A 12,840-nucleotide genomic window follows, 5' to 3' on the forward strand; every position below is an offset into this window, starting at 1 on the left:
AACAAAGCATGCATTCAATAGAAGTAACTAATCTACAGATCAGGTAAATAGTGATTGAGTGAGCGGGATAGCCGATCTGCAGACACTCGGGCTATGTATGCATGCATGCATGCATGCACTGCAGCCAAGAGACCGAGACGGATTTAATTAACGGCGATGGTGTGGTTCTCGGAGAAGGCCCGGATTGCATCAGTACTTGATATGGACCCCGGGATACAACGTAGTAGGGGGTGTTATTGCGCTTGAGGTCGCCGATGTGTTTAGTCGGTGTACACTGTACAGGGGGGTTTATGGATCACGATCACCGGATCGGGATCTGTGGATGTTGAATGCGTCGGGAGCGGTGGTGGTGGCGGTGATGGTTCATTCTGAGGGCTATTTGCGAAGAAAGGGGTGGTTTAATTTCTGTACTCTGGGATTGAGTTTGTTTGGGGCAGGTGATAGGCATAGCTTGATTGGATTCTGGAGCAATGGAATGTGTCTTCAGCTTTAGGTTGGGAGGGTTAAGTACTATAGGAACAACCAGTGTACATCATTGTAAGATCCAGATATCTCTCATGTTACGATCAGTACTAGGATCATCTCCATAGTGTGGTATGCAACTTTGATGTCGACCCCTATACTAAAGAAAGGGTAGATACTAGACAGTGCACAACCAATGTCAAGCACCATGTCCATCCCATCACTTCTCCCCATAATGATATAAATATAACAAAAGGGAAATTCTCCAAACAAATAACAAATCAATCAACCCCAAATAATATCCAATTCCAAATAAATCCTCACCACAAAATCAATGTACACCCACTCATTGCCTCATCCCATCGATCTACTCGACCACTGATGGACTGAACCATGGTTCTGTGAAGATAGTCAGCGACCGGGTCGGGGACCAAGCCAGCTAAAATCTGCACTAATCAACGAATCCCCGGCATTTCCATCCTTCCATTCCCCTTCGATCGTCTTGTTTCCCCTGCACATCCTCTCCCCGACCGTCTGAAGGAACCGCTGGTCCACGAGGGTGATGTCTGCAGCTAGGATTAGAATTTAATATACCATCCCTGCATTAATGATGACCTGATATAGACAATGAATTTATACATTTATATAGCCATGTGCTGCAATCCGCAACACCAAAGCTTCTTTAGAAATTCTCAATGAGAGGAGGGAAAAGTAAATGGTTGAGACTCACTCACTCGGGGACTCCCGCCCAAATCGGCCCTTCAAGTTTCTGGTTCTGGTTTCGGGGACCAGTTCGGTCACAGTATGTGATTGGAATGTGTGGTCCCCGAACTGCCACTCACTCGCTCGGCCTCTTTGATCACTTCAAAATCGGTGAAGGAAGTCGCCGTTACAATTTCCTTGTCCCGTACATTTCGCATTGTGATGTTGCTGGACTGGGATCCTTTCTAATGGCTCGATTTTCGCCTTGATCTTATTTATTGCTTATAGGATGAAGGTATTCTTCATCTTCGATCACCTACTCCTACTATTCTCTGTATAGCCACAATATGTTCACGCCAGTGCATACCACGTTCGGGGCGTTGATGCTCTTCCAGGGCTCTACGGGATTGCTGTTGCACAATGGGGCGGTTTTTGGCATATCCTCGCTCCTGTCGGGAGCTCTTTTGAATCCGACGAGGGATAGTGTGGCTCTCATTGCTGGTCTAGTGTCGAGTGTTGTCCCCGTCGCTCTTTTCTTGCCGTCTGCTATCCCATCATATCCCACTGCACCAAGTTCTTGGGGGTCGTGGCTCTTGACCGTAGGCCATGGGTTTCTGCTGGGATGGGGTACAAAGGTAATTGAAGCTGAGTTCCCTCTCGAGAAAAGACAGCTGTAGGTGCTGATGGTATTATGGGATAGAATGGTCGAGGTTGCACGTCCGGCCACATGCTCTGTGGTATTTCTCGATTGTCGCCACGCTCGTTCATTGCTACCGCTGTCTTTTTCACCACCGCCCTACTCACAGCCAATTTCTTCGCTGGCGGCTCCAACATCCCTCCGTGTGCCGGTGGAACACCCTGCTACATGCCCGTCTATCCATCGACTGCGGAGCTCGCCGTCATGCTCACCACCACAGTAGTTACATCCGTGATGAACTTTGTCGTTGTCCCCCGTACACTCGAGAGATCCGAGCGCTCAAGAACTATATTCTCGTATTTAGCGGGTCTGGAATTTGGCATGGGACTGTTGTTCTCTGGGATGGCTGACCCAGCCAAGGTCCTGCGGTTCTTTGCCTTCCTATCTGACCCTTCGCGATTCGATCCATCACTAGCACTCATAATCCTCTTCGGAATCGGCCCGTCACTGATAACCTTCTTGTCGACCAAACCGGGGCAGCAGACCGATAACAAGGCGGAACGGTCCACACCCACTCTGGCGGCACAATGGAGACTTCCCACTGCGACTGTAGCAGATATTGACTGGAAATTTGTGGCAGGCGGGGTCGCTTTCGGCCTCGCCTGGGGACTACGTGGAGTATGCCCAGGTCCAGCCATCCTGCGCAGTGTGCTCCAGCCGGTTTGGGGGCTCGCAGAGATGACTGGTTTTATGCTAGGGAATTTGATGTGATTTGCTTTCTCGTTGTTGCGAAAGAGTGGTGGTGCTGTACCAAAAGCCGTTCTGGAAGGGCCATGCGCGGCGGGATGGCCGAGTGTTTCCATTCATGAGCTATGCAAGCAATCAGGCATCAGCACAGCTCATAAATATATCGCGCAAAAAATGTACATAGAGCATCGAGGCCCGCAATGGCCAGTAGAAAATGTAAATATATTCAGACAATGCTTACAGTTCAGTCTTGACATCGTAGCCAGTGCGCTTGTTCCTTCCATGGGCACCTTCTCGAGATTCCTGCTCAGATCCCGGCATGAAGCCCTCCAGCTCCATCCACTCTGCCGCAAATGCGGTAACCAACAAGCTCCAGTCCTCTACTGTCGCCAGGTCCAAATGTTCGCCATCGTCCTCAATGCGATGCCAGACTGGCGGGAACCCATGGGGACCCGCATCGATTACATGGAGGATCTCTACTCCGCGCTTCATGAAGGGGATATGGTCATCCTGTATACCGGAATAGTAAGGAATCTCGTGCTCGCTTTTGGAGGCATGGGTGAACCACAGCCGCTGTCGATCGGGATCATTGCCGGCGGACTTGAGCTGGTTGAGCCGTCGCAGACGGCGCTCAAGTGCAGCTAATTTCTTGTAGGCCCAGTGTGTAGTAGGGAAGAATGACTGAATGGTTGGATCTTTCGAACCTAGCAGATCCAGGAGGACAAAGAGGGATATCGAAGCGAGAGGAGTCTTATAGATGGACATGGCTGGGTGGACATCTGAATCCCATTGTTCGGCGAGCGAGCGAGCACCGTAGAGGGAATCGGTGTCGGTCCAATACTTGAAGGCCTCCTCACCGTCCAAGAAAAGCACTTGAATGCCCGTCTGCTCATCCAACGGATTTGTTTCGCCCTGTGCCTGCATGGCCTCCCACTTCTTTGTCAGGGCTGCATCGATGCTCCTCATAGCATGCATAATCATGGCACAAGGCGCTGCACTGTCAATAGCCCCAATGAATCCTTCCGGTTCGTATTTACTGTCGTAATGGGCGACCAAAGTAAGTCGCCCAACGTCGCCGGGGGCCGCCCACGGGGGGTCACGGGATGCGATCAAGTTCACAAACGGCACATCTTTTCCATTCGACACGGGTGTCTTTGATGTCGAGTTTTGAAAGTCAATTTTCCAGTCAGGGAGCGAGTTCCGGAAGAAGTCGACGAAGTGATTCAGCACGGCTGTCGATCCGGAGGTCCCAGACACACGAGGCCTCAGGATCGGGGACAAGATGGCGCCAGTATGAATATCAAAATCATCGTTCGGGCGGGGAAGGGATTCTAGTGTCTGATCCGAGACGGCCTGGTATGCGTTGCCTGGAGCGATTAGGAAGAGGACGGTGATGTAGATGGAGAGCAAGGGGGCCAGAAGGCCACGATAAGCTGAATACATCGGAATAGCGGAGCGACTGGGGTCAGCGCGTCTTCATCGCAAAGGATATGGATAGCGTCTAAACAGCCTCCAATGCAGGAGGATGGTGACGATGCCGACTAGTAAAGCCAGGGGGTGGTTTGTTGAGGAAGTGATGGTGATTGGGGAAGGTTCAAGTCTATTCCAATCTATTGTCGGGCCCGTCAATCGAACCTCCGACCGCCAAGCCGGATCACGTTGCGGAGCTTCTCCAATTTCCTTGAAAAAAGTCACCCGGCCATCCTTTCGCACTGAAGTCAGTCTTCACATTGCTCGTTCAACTCTTTTGACCTCCCAACTGGCGCGAATATACCGCCGGAAGTTCAGCGCGAACTCATAAGGCCCCCCCTCGCCAAACTACTCAATGCGTCCTGTCATCCTGCTGAGCGCGCAATTGCGCTCCGCACTTCCCCGGAGCGTGCGGAGAGACCTCAACAGCAAGCTATTTGCTCGATTCAAGACAACTCAGAACCCTGTTCCTCCGCCGAAGCCCAGCGCTCCTTTCATCAAGCGAAAGGAGCCTATTGCACCCCGGAACCCACAGGCGTCACCTACCAAACATGCTAAATTGACGTTTCGCAAAGGTATAGCTCCCCCGCTAAGTTGCCAGGATAAGGAGACAATCGTGCTGATTCGATATTTGTAGGGCCACCGGAGAAGGTCGTGGTGTATTATAGCGGAAAAGGGAGGACAGCTGTGGTAGGAACATTGAAGCTCGTTTCTCTCTTAATATTTGGAGTTTCCTGTTTCCTTCTTGCTCCAGCATTCGCATCATCGGATGAGCATCCATGGTACCTCGCCCCTGCAAGTAAGTATGCACGGTCGCCTGTCCGATATACTCCTGCTGACCCTTGGATAGTTGCAATTGGCGGTACTCTTCCGATGATCTTCATCCTCTATACCACGGCCCCGTTTGTCGTCTATGTGCACGTTGCCATTCCCGCCTTTGCCCGCCGCTCTCGCGAGACAATGATTGAATATGTGAAGAACCTGCCGCCCACGGCCACCTTGTACATGACTACCATTCGTTCAAGTTCGTTGCCTCAGCAGACAGAGGTCAGACTGGGTGACTTGGTTCTCAACAAGTCTTTTCTCCGGCCTGTGACCTTTACCAATTCAAAGCCCGCGCCCTCTCCTTGGTGGGCAGGCAAAACCCCTCAACACTTTTACACGGATGTGAGGGCCCAGCGCTCGACCGAGTCTCCAAACTACTTTCCTACCTTGTGGGATGACGTGTTCAAGAAAATCCAGAACAATGGCTTGAAGAAACAGAACTGAGAGATTCACTGAACATGTTCGATACCAACCAGCAGAGTAGGAACTTTGACGGTACACGATCGCTGTCAATGGCCCAAGTCTGTGTTTTCGCTGTTTGCTTCGGTAGCCAGCAAAGCGGGTTGCCTTCAGCTCATTCACAGCTCTGTAACTCAGGTCTATCTCTGCTCTTGCACAATTTGATTCGGTGGCAACACAGTTCTTTCCTTGCCAAGGTCTTTACCTGTTCATCATCTACACGCAGCCAACTCTCACCTCTGATCTCACTATTTCCCTTACTTCTTCTTTACCATTCCTAACTTCACCCTAAGTCGCTCCTACCATCACATTCAATCCTCCACTACTTCCCGCACATCATCATGTCTGCACTAAAGCCCAACCAACCCGAAACCCTTCTGGGGCTGAGTATGGCCGAAGCGCGGATGATCATTCTTGGTGTGCTGAGTTCCGATAAATCTGGCAAAGTATATACCCTTATCTTCCAGCTATGGAGAAACTCTGACAACAACTGCAGGTTGACTTTGATAAGATGGCCGTCAAGGGAGGCTACAAGAACGCTCAATCTGCCAGTACTCTCTATCACAAGGCCAAGCGTAGGCTTTTCGATATCCATAATAACCCGGCCGATCAAGAAGCTGGTACCTCTATCAGTCCTGCAAAGGAATCCGCTTCCACCACTGCCACTCCCAAGAAAACGCCCGCAAAGCGTGGCAAAGACAAGGCTGTCGCCGATGATGACAACACTGGTGCTATCGAGACTACTCCGACTCCTTCCAAGGGGAAGCGTCAGAAGACGGCAGCGACCCCGAAGACCCCGAAGACCCCTCGCTCTGCGCCGAAGGCTGTGAAGACAGAGGCTCCGTAGGTAGTTTTAATCCCTTGCGCCTGTTCATGTTGCTGATTGTATTACTTCTTAATAGAAAATCTGGAGGCGCCACTACTCCCACTCCGGCCGAAGGCAAAGTCGCCGTGAAGAAGGAAGAAGACGATATGGAGCTTGGAAACAGTACCATCAAGGAGGAGTCGAAGTCTTCTGATGACGAGGAACTCATGAGTACCAGCCAGATGAGTGCAGAGTTTTCTGGCATGGGACAGCGCCCAGATACTCCCAAGTAAATGGGTCTCACTTGAAGAGTCTGATAGCGTTGTCTTGTGCTTCTCTTCACACCGAGTGCTCTATGGACAATTGCACAGCAGTTTCTGATTGGAAAATCGTGACATGGATGGAATGAAAGGAAGGAATAAACGGGTTTCCTTGGTCTGATATGGTTATGGGGATGGGTTGTATATTCTTTCGGTGGCCACGGCGATATTGCAGTTGAACTGCGTTCTACATTAGTGGTGTCGGATCCGGATTCAATGAGATCTTCAACGAATTCGGAAAATGGAACACGTATCAGAGGAAATCCCATATACGTCTTTGAAATGATAAGAATCGAACTTCAGGACCATCAAAACGGAGATCAGAGAAATCGTAGTTGATAATGTCTCTAAACCCACCGTTTATTCATGACATGCGCTGATCCAAACTCCACGCTCAAGCCAAGTCCACTATAAACAAGCGCATGCGGAGTGGTCTAATTCGAAAGTAGATGAAATAGTAAAGGGGGACATCTAGGAAGAGACAGTAAACCCATAGCTGATTGAATACCCCCTAAAAACTCAAAAGTTAAATTGTCTCACGCAGTAAGGCAGACGGGCATGTAATAACCATAAGATTCGGCATCCTGCATTCCAGTACAACAACCTAACCAGCCAAATTGAAGCGGTAGTTTCACTGTGCAATAATGTAGGTCAGATCGCCTCGATGGTCTAAAGAGAATACTGCTCCTAAAATGACTGAGTCCAGATATGACGATCTCTAGTTCACAACTTAATGAATTATATACTATCCATGTAAATGAAAGCAAAGAGTTATTGTGAAGCCAAACTTCACACCAGCCAATGGCCTATCAGATTACAGTCCTTGGATGGAGTTTCAGCACTAAATAGTAATTAACACAACGTCATAATACGTAGCGCAACATGATTCTGAATTCTTGTTCTGAGCCACCTCAGACATGTATGTATGTACGTATGTACGGCTCAGCAGAAGGACCAAAAACATGTATAACTTTATAAACTTTTAATACTCCAATTAATCCTGCACAAGCGAAATCTCCTGCAATTCATTTTGATCGTCAAACACACCGATGTGGAGATATTTCCCACCTTCAAGAACCCACATATTTCCTCCATCAATATCTTCAATCGTAGCGAAAAGATGATAGTAGTCTACTCCATCAATGTTTTCCGACTGGATTGATGTAAAGAAGGTTCCGTCATCCTCAGTAGAAAGACTGCAGCTTGTCGACTGCCCGCTGCAGCTAATGTAAGTCCCCAAGAATGCATTGCGAATCAAGAATCCTTGATTGGTGTTGATGGATTCCCACTCATCCAGGTTGGGGAGGCCGTATATGTTGTTGCTGAAGGCTATGGTTTCGTTGGCGTTTGCCGCGTCTAATATCGGGAGGGCGTACTCGGTTCCACCGCGATAGCCGATGCGGAAGTTGGGTGCGGCGTGGCAGGTGAGGGCGAAGAGGAGGGTGGTGGTGGTGGTGGCGAAGAGGATGGGTTTCATTTTGGTTGTATGGGTAGATGTAGATTTTAAAGAGACAGTAAGCTCTAAGGTTATGGTTGCTCTAACCTTGTGCTTGAGCTTAAGCAGTAGATGATTGATAGGTGCGAAGAAAGGGGAGTAGAGATGATGGGGTTTATATTAGATAGGTTTGGAGCAACATTATTGTAACATTTTGAGGCGAGCTGAAATAAAACACCCGTTGTGTCTTAGAATCATTGACTCTTCGCTTGGTATGTAGCATCTCGTACTTACTATCTACTATCTACTAGTGTTCTGGCATGCAGATTGCATGCCTTGGACCTTATTAAGCAAGTCAAGCCCTAGGAGATAAAGTTTGGGTTCGGGTAATTCTCCGCGGAATGCAACAGGGGCAAAGTTTGGAAATGCTACGGTTCGACAGCCACAACTACAAATTGAGTTACCGGAGCTGGGATGCCAGGGACTGTGAGATAATGATGTGAGTGGAAGAAGGTGGAGTCAGTGGTGTTCCTTGCGGGATCCACTGAACGTCATGCCGTCACAAAAATTATCCGTTCGATCCCCTTCTGGTATAATCGTCATGGACTCGGATAGTTCGATGCTGGATACATTCTCCGAGCTATCCTGACTCGTACTTTTTGCACAATGCTACACTGAATGCAGGCAGGCTGATGGATGATTGAATCCTGAGGAGGTTATATGGAAAACGAGTAGGTAATGGATACAACCTAGGTTACCTTTCGGAAACTGCCATTATGATCACTACAATGAGTGATTCTACTTTCAGTGATATGGTAGAGAGTAACAAAATCAATGACAGGAGGATTGAGGAAGGATCTAGTATTCATTCCGAATTTCCCTCTTTCGTCTCCCACAGAAGAGCATCGTTTCTTGTTATTACTTTGCTATCCCTCTTCTCATCAAGTCTATAGATAGACCTGCAATCGTTCAGTGCTCACTCGAGTCCTATTACCATTATGCAGGAAATTACTTTTTATGAAAAAGATCACGCTCGCAGCCTTACAGTAGGACAAGATGTGAGCTTAATTCAGCCTGGTCTTAGCATGCAGAATACCACGTGGTTTATCATCTAAGTACCCTTTCCTGCAGCGAAATATGTCCGTTTGCCGCAGAATTAGGTCAGCTATTAGTTGCCAAATTAGAATGCCGGAAGGAAACTATGAATTTCGAAGAAGAGAGAATGTAATAAGTTCAACAAGATGAAAGAAACGCAACAATAACCGACCATAGCATAGCAAATGGGAGAGAACAAGGTACCAACCGGAAAATGTATCCGTACTTCTGCAGGATATGAGCCGCCCAAAGACGAGACAGCGCGAAGAGGCCTTAAAGTGGCGATTGAAGACTCTCGATAGAATAAGAAGTACCGAGGAAGTATTGTCGCGTAGAGTAAGTGACTCGGAGTGAGTACTTGAGTGTAGGGCAGCCCTACTATCTAGTGAGTACCTGACTGATAATTTTCCGGGGCTGTGCTGAGTCGCATTATGGAGACAGGGGTGTGCGTAAGAACCCTAATAAAGCATATGATTATGCTTCTTATGCCTATTTGCAGCGTGGCATGACCTCTTTTTGGCACTTGTTGGACACATCATCTGTTTAGGATGGGAGAATTTTTCTATTTGGGGAGTGAAGAGGCCTGGCACATATCTAATAGTAGATGAATTTGGTCCCTTGGATTATTTGTATGATATTTTCAAATATCACGCTACTGCACCTCATGTATTGCTGTACATTGTTGATAGTTTATCGAGTACTCAGTCGATATATAAACCTTAACTGGTATAGATAAAGTGACATCTACTAAGAACGGTTCTATAGTGTTTATGAAGATATGCTATTATAACTGATCAACAGGATTCCTTATTCTGGTTCATCCCTGATTCTCCTTGTTCAGTCCCCACTCGACAGCAGCAATCTGCAGAGCCAGGACGGGAGAGAACTGGCGCGACCAGGAAAAGCTGCCCGTCATGTACCAGAACCCTGGCATTCCAGTCGGTCTCCAAACCTATAAGCAAGAACTGTTAGCCATCTGGCGACTGGACAAAGATGCGGGATAGTAGCGAACTTACACCAAACCGTTCCTGACTCCCATCCAAACTACAGATCACGCCCGGCACCCTGTCCAAGATTTCCCTAGGCACGATGCGCTCGATCAACTTGTCCGTGCGTTCGAAACCCGTCGCAAGGATAACCACATCCGACTCGATCTGGGTACCATCGGCGAGGGTAATTCCACCAGGGTAGTATTCTCGTACGCCTTCCTGACATCTCTGCACCTTGATCCGACCATCGAGAATCATCCCGCATGCGCCCTGATCAATATAGAAATGACCCGCCTTAATCAGCTGATGGTCAACGAGACTGTCGCCCTGGTCCCCTCTCTTGACCGCTAATCCGGCCTTTTCCAGCCCGTCCAACATGTCCTTATCCAACATGGACATCATCTGCGACGCACCAACACTGAGAGTCCGAACAACGGCCGTGGGGAACGAGTTACCCAGAAGGTCCGCATCATCGGTGCTCAAACCTGGCGTATCCCACAGCTTCACTTGGAGCTCCTCCACGGACTTGAGAGAGGTCACGAAAAGAGGACTGCGCTGCACTATCGTGACCGATTTCGCTCCATGACTGGCAAAGTCCTGGGCGACGTCGTGTGCGCTTGTTCCGGCACCGATGATGGTAATCTTCTTGTTCTGTACGTCGGGCATCAAGCTCGCGGATTGATGCGCGGATGTGTGGAAGACTTGACCCTTAAAAGTGTCCTCACCGGGGAAGGAGGGCTTGACGGGGATGTCGCTGAGAAGACCCGTCGCGAGGACGAGGTGCTTAGTGGTGATGCTTTGTACGCTGCCGTCGTTGGACTGGAGGTCGACCGAGTACCGCTTGGTCGACGGATTGTACTGAATGTTGATTGCTAGCGTGCCATGCCTGACATTAAGACCCAGAAGATCTCCGTAGTGCTCCATCCATTTGACAATGTGATCCTGGTCGAGGTAGCGCGGCCAAGTGGTAGGGTACTTCAAGAACGGAAAGTGGTCCATGTAGCTCGGGGTGTGTGATTTGATTGACGTATACCTGGCACGCCATGAGTCCCCAGGGCGGGCTGTTTTGTCGACGACCAGGTATTTGAGGCCGAGGTTTTGTAGGTGAGCGGCCAGAGCAAGGCCCGATTGACCTGCTCCCACGACCAAGACTTGCAGGTCACTGTCCTCGGTGGTCGACTGGGGTCCAGATCCACTAGACTGTACCTCGGCCGCCTTCGCCCTCTCTGCCTCCAGCTCGTCTTGTCCATTCAGACGCTCGAGTACAGTAAAGACCGTCCACGCCTTCCACTCCTCGGGCCCCACATTCGCCAGGCGAAGAACACCCCTACCCTTGCCAGCCTTGGTTGTGAACCCAAACCCAGCCTGGATGAAGCGCATACCACCCAGGTCAGCCAGGTGCGGTTGTAATGCGCCAGGCTGATCGAGTTTCGGGTCTGAAAATCCACTGGTGGAGCTGGCGAGGTAGCTGGAGATGGCCTGGGAGCCATTATGGCATGCAATGTCCCATGAGAAGGAAACGAAATCGCGCCACCAAGATTCCTTCTCCAGGAAATGGGCTTGGATAGCATCTGGATGACCCGTAGAGAGGCTCTTTGAGAGAGAGGCGAGCCAATCGTCGGCGATCTTGGCTGCATTAAGCTGTTCTGCGTCTATGGAGGGGTGCAGACTAAGGTTGGGAAGAGCCGCTAGCGGCGGGAATTCATCGGAGATTGATCCCATAATAAATGGAAGTTATTGAGATGGTTTTAAGAAAATTGAACGAGGAAATGTTTGTGTTGCTGGAAACCAAGTTGGTGGATAGCACTTATATAACCAAAAGCTGACAGCTGTGTGCCGGATGAACCCGACAAAGTGCTTAGGCCGACAGGTGTTTAGCAACTGTCCGTTGGAATACAAGGCTGCTGGAGTGGAGCTGGAGCAGCCACTGCGCCTGGTTGCGATCGGGATCCCCATCCCCAAGCCTCAACATCCTTTGTTCGTATCCGAGCTAAAATAGTGGTATCATACTACTCCACCTGTTTTGTATGGTCAAGCATTTACATCGAATGCTGAGATGGACCCTATTCGTTGAAAGTATCGCGTCCCACGTTCAACAAGTACATACTGTGGTTTTATCCATGTCAAGCTTATTAGTGGTGTGTGGCCTAAGCTGTCTGGACTGATATTCTAGACCTTTACCAGTTTTCTCGATTCTGTTGGTAGGATACACAGCCCTGCGGGGAGATATAAGCATCTTCCTAAAATGCGGGAGTGCAGCCAGATCTTTAGCATTTGAAGGCATCCCGCTGATCCTACTTGTTAGTTTTCAATATTTATTTGAAAAGAAAATAAAGTGCTTCAAACTTTCATAGAAGTAATTTCTGTGAGTCATAGGTAAGGACAGGATAGCTAATAAATAGCAGGGTACTCGATGTTCTCTTTCACATACAAAAATACAAGACAGGGGGAAACCCGAACATCTTTCCCCAAGCAGGCAGGGCTAGTGCTGTGACACTAAACAGGCGGCTACCAATGGCTCGATGAGAAGGGGCCAAGCCCCCAATACAGACCCCCACTGGGGCCGTCCCACCGACGATCCACCTACTAGAACCTAACGGTTTAGCCGCGCCTATCTATTCGTGCCATCGTGTCATCCTTCCCCGTGCTGGCACATTGTCATTCGCTACGTGGTTAAGTTCAGCCTGGCTAAGCACTGCCTGTACGACCAAACCTTTGTTCTTTGACCACGCTACTGGCAGCTAGACAGCTGAGCCTCACCAATGGGATGTAAATGGCGCAGATGTGATATACGTGGGGTAGAGCCATGTGTCTGACATGCATAATGAATTCTGATAGTAAATGTCCTGTGGAGACATCCATTGCCAATGTAGGCAGGAATCAGGTGATGCCTC

General features: G+C 49.2%; 6 protein-coding genes across 6 annotated transcripts; 3 read left to right on the forward strand and 3 right to left on the reverse strand.

Moving 5' to 3' along the window:
- Window positions 1-1,157: 1,157 nt before the first annotated feature.
- On the forward strand, window positions 1,158-2,678 carry BO79DRAFT_246775 (YeeE/YedE family protein; the record flags this gene model as incomplete). Its single annotated transcript, XM_025685594.1, has 3 exons — window positions 1,158-1,264; window positions 1,505-1,799; window positions 1,865-2,678. 3 exons carry the CDS (start codon window positions 1,158-1,160, stop codon window positions 2,570-2,572), a joined length of 1,110 nt encoding a protein of 369 aa, XP_025537604.1. The 3' UTR covers window positions 2,573-2,678.
- A 79-nt stretch (window positions 2,679-2,757) lies between these two features.
- Window positions 2,758-4,116, reverse strand: BO79DRAFT_210222 (glutaminyl-peptide cyclotransferase family protein). The gene has a single exon (XM_025682756.1). It carries the CDS (start codon window positions 3,989-3,991, stop codon window positions 2,786-2,788), a length of 1,206 nt encoding a protein of 401 aa, XP_025537605.1. The 5' UTR covers window positions 3,992-4,116; the 3' UTR covers window positions 2,758-2,785.
- Window positions 4,117-4,373: 257 nt separating this feature from the next.
- On the forward strand, window positions 4,374-5,287 carry BO79DRAFT_152920 (uncharacterized protein; the record flags this gene model as incomplete). The annotated part of the gene is made up of 3 exons (XM_025678703.1): window positions 4,374-4,593; window positions 4,656-4,817; window positions 4,869-5,287. 3 exons carry the CDS (start codon window positions 4,374-4,376, stop codon window positions 5,285-5,287), a joined length of 801 nt encoding a protein of 266 aa, XP_025537606.1.
- Window positions 5,288-5,465: 178 nt separating this feature from the next.
- Window positions 5,466-6,522, forward strand: BO79DRAFT_35800 (putative histone h1.3.). Its single transcript, XM_025689120.1, has 3 exons — window positions 5,466-5,748; window positions 5,799-6,145; window positions 6,205-6,522. Exons 1-3 carry the CDS (start codon window positions 5,644-5,646, stop codon window positions 6,398-6,400), a joined length of 648 nt encoding a protein of 215 aa, XP_025537607.1. The 5' UTR covers window positions 5,466-5,643; the 3' UTR covers window positions 6,401-6,522.
- An 899-nt stretch (window positions 6,523-7,421) lies between these two features.
- On the reverse strand, window positions 7,422-7,904 carry BO79DRAFT_257176 (uncharacterized protein; the record flags this gene model as incomplete). Its single annotated transcript, XM_025686242.1, has 1 exon — window positions 7,422-7,904. The coding sequence occupies one exon, from the start codon at window positions 7,902-7,904 to the stop codon at window positions 7,422-7,424; it is 483 nt and encodes a 160-aa protein (XP_025537608.1).
- Window positions 7,905-9,714: 1,810 nt separating this feature from the next.
- BO79DRAFT_210224 (flavin-containing monooxygenase) lies at window positions 9,715-11,709 on the reverse strand. Its single transcript, XM_025682757.1, has 2 exons — window positions 9,974-11,709; window positions 9,715-9,909 (listed from the first exon to the last, which is right to left on the reverse strand). Exons 1-2 carry the CDS (start codon window positions 11,666-11,668, stop codon window positions 9,775-9,777), a joined length of 1,830 nt encoding a protein of 609 aa, XP_025537609.1. The 5' UTR covers window positions 11,669-11,709; the 3' UTR covers window positions 9,715-9,774.
- Between the last annotated feature and the right edge of the window lie 1,131 nt (window positions 11,710-12,840).

The sequence above is a fragment of the Aspergillus costaricaensis genome, assembly GCF_003184835.1.
Source record: "Aspergillus costaricaensis CBS 115574 unplaced genomic scaffold BO79scaffold_24, whole genome shotgun sequence".
NCBI classification, from domain to species: domain Eukaryota; kingdom Fungi; phylum Ascomycota; class Eurotiomycetes; order Eurotiales; family Aspergillaceae; genus Aspergillus; species Aspergillus costaricensis.

Excerpts from the sequence above, each read along its gene's own strand:
- BO79DRAFT_210222 (XM_025682756.1), bottom strand. The coding sequence starts at position 3,991 with ATGTATTCAGCTTATCGTGGCCTTCTGGCCCCCTTGCTCTCCATCTAC.
- BO79DRAFT_35800 (XM_025689120.1), top strand. The coding sequence starts at position 5,644 with ATGTCTGCACTAAAGCCCAACCAACCCGAAACCCTTCTGGGGCTGAGT. Across the intron at positions 5,749-5,798 it reads GTTCCGATAAATCTGGCAAA|GTTGACTTTGATAAGATGGC; the intron begins GTATATACCCTT and ends CAACAACTGCAG. Across the intron at positions 6,146-6,204 it reads GCTGTGAAGACAGAGGCTCC|AAAATCTGGAGGCGCCACTA; the intron begins GTAGGTAGTTTT and ends ACTTCTTAATAG.
- BO79DRAFT_210224 (XM_025682757.1), bottom strand. The coding sequence starts at position 11,668 with ATGGGATCAATCTCCGATGAATTCCCGCCGCTAGCGGCTCTTCCCAAC. Across the intron at positions 9,910-9,973 it reads GGAGTCAGGAACGGTTTGGT|GTTTGGAGACCGACTGGAAT; the intron begins GTAAGTTCGCTA and ends TCTTGCTTATAG.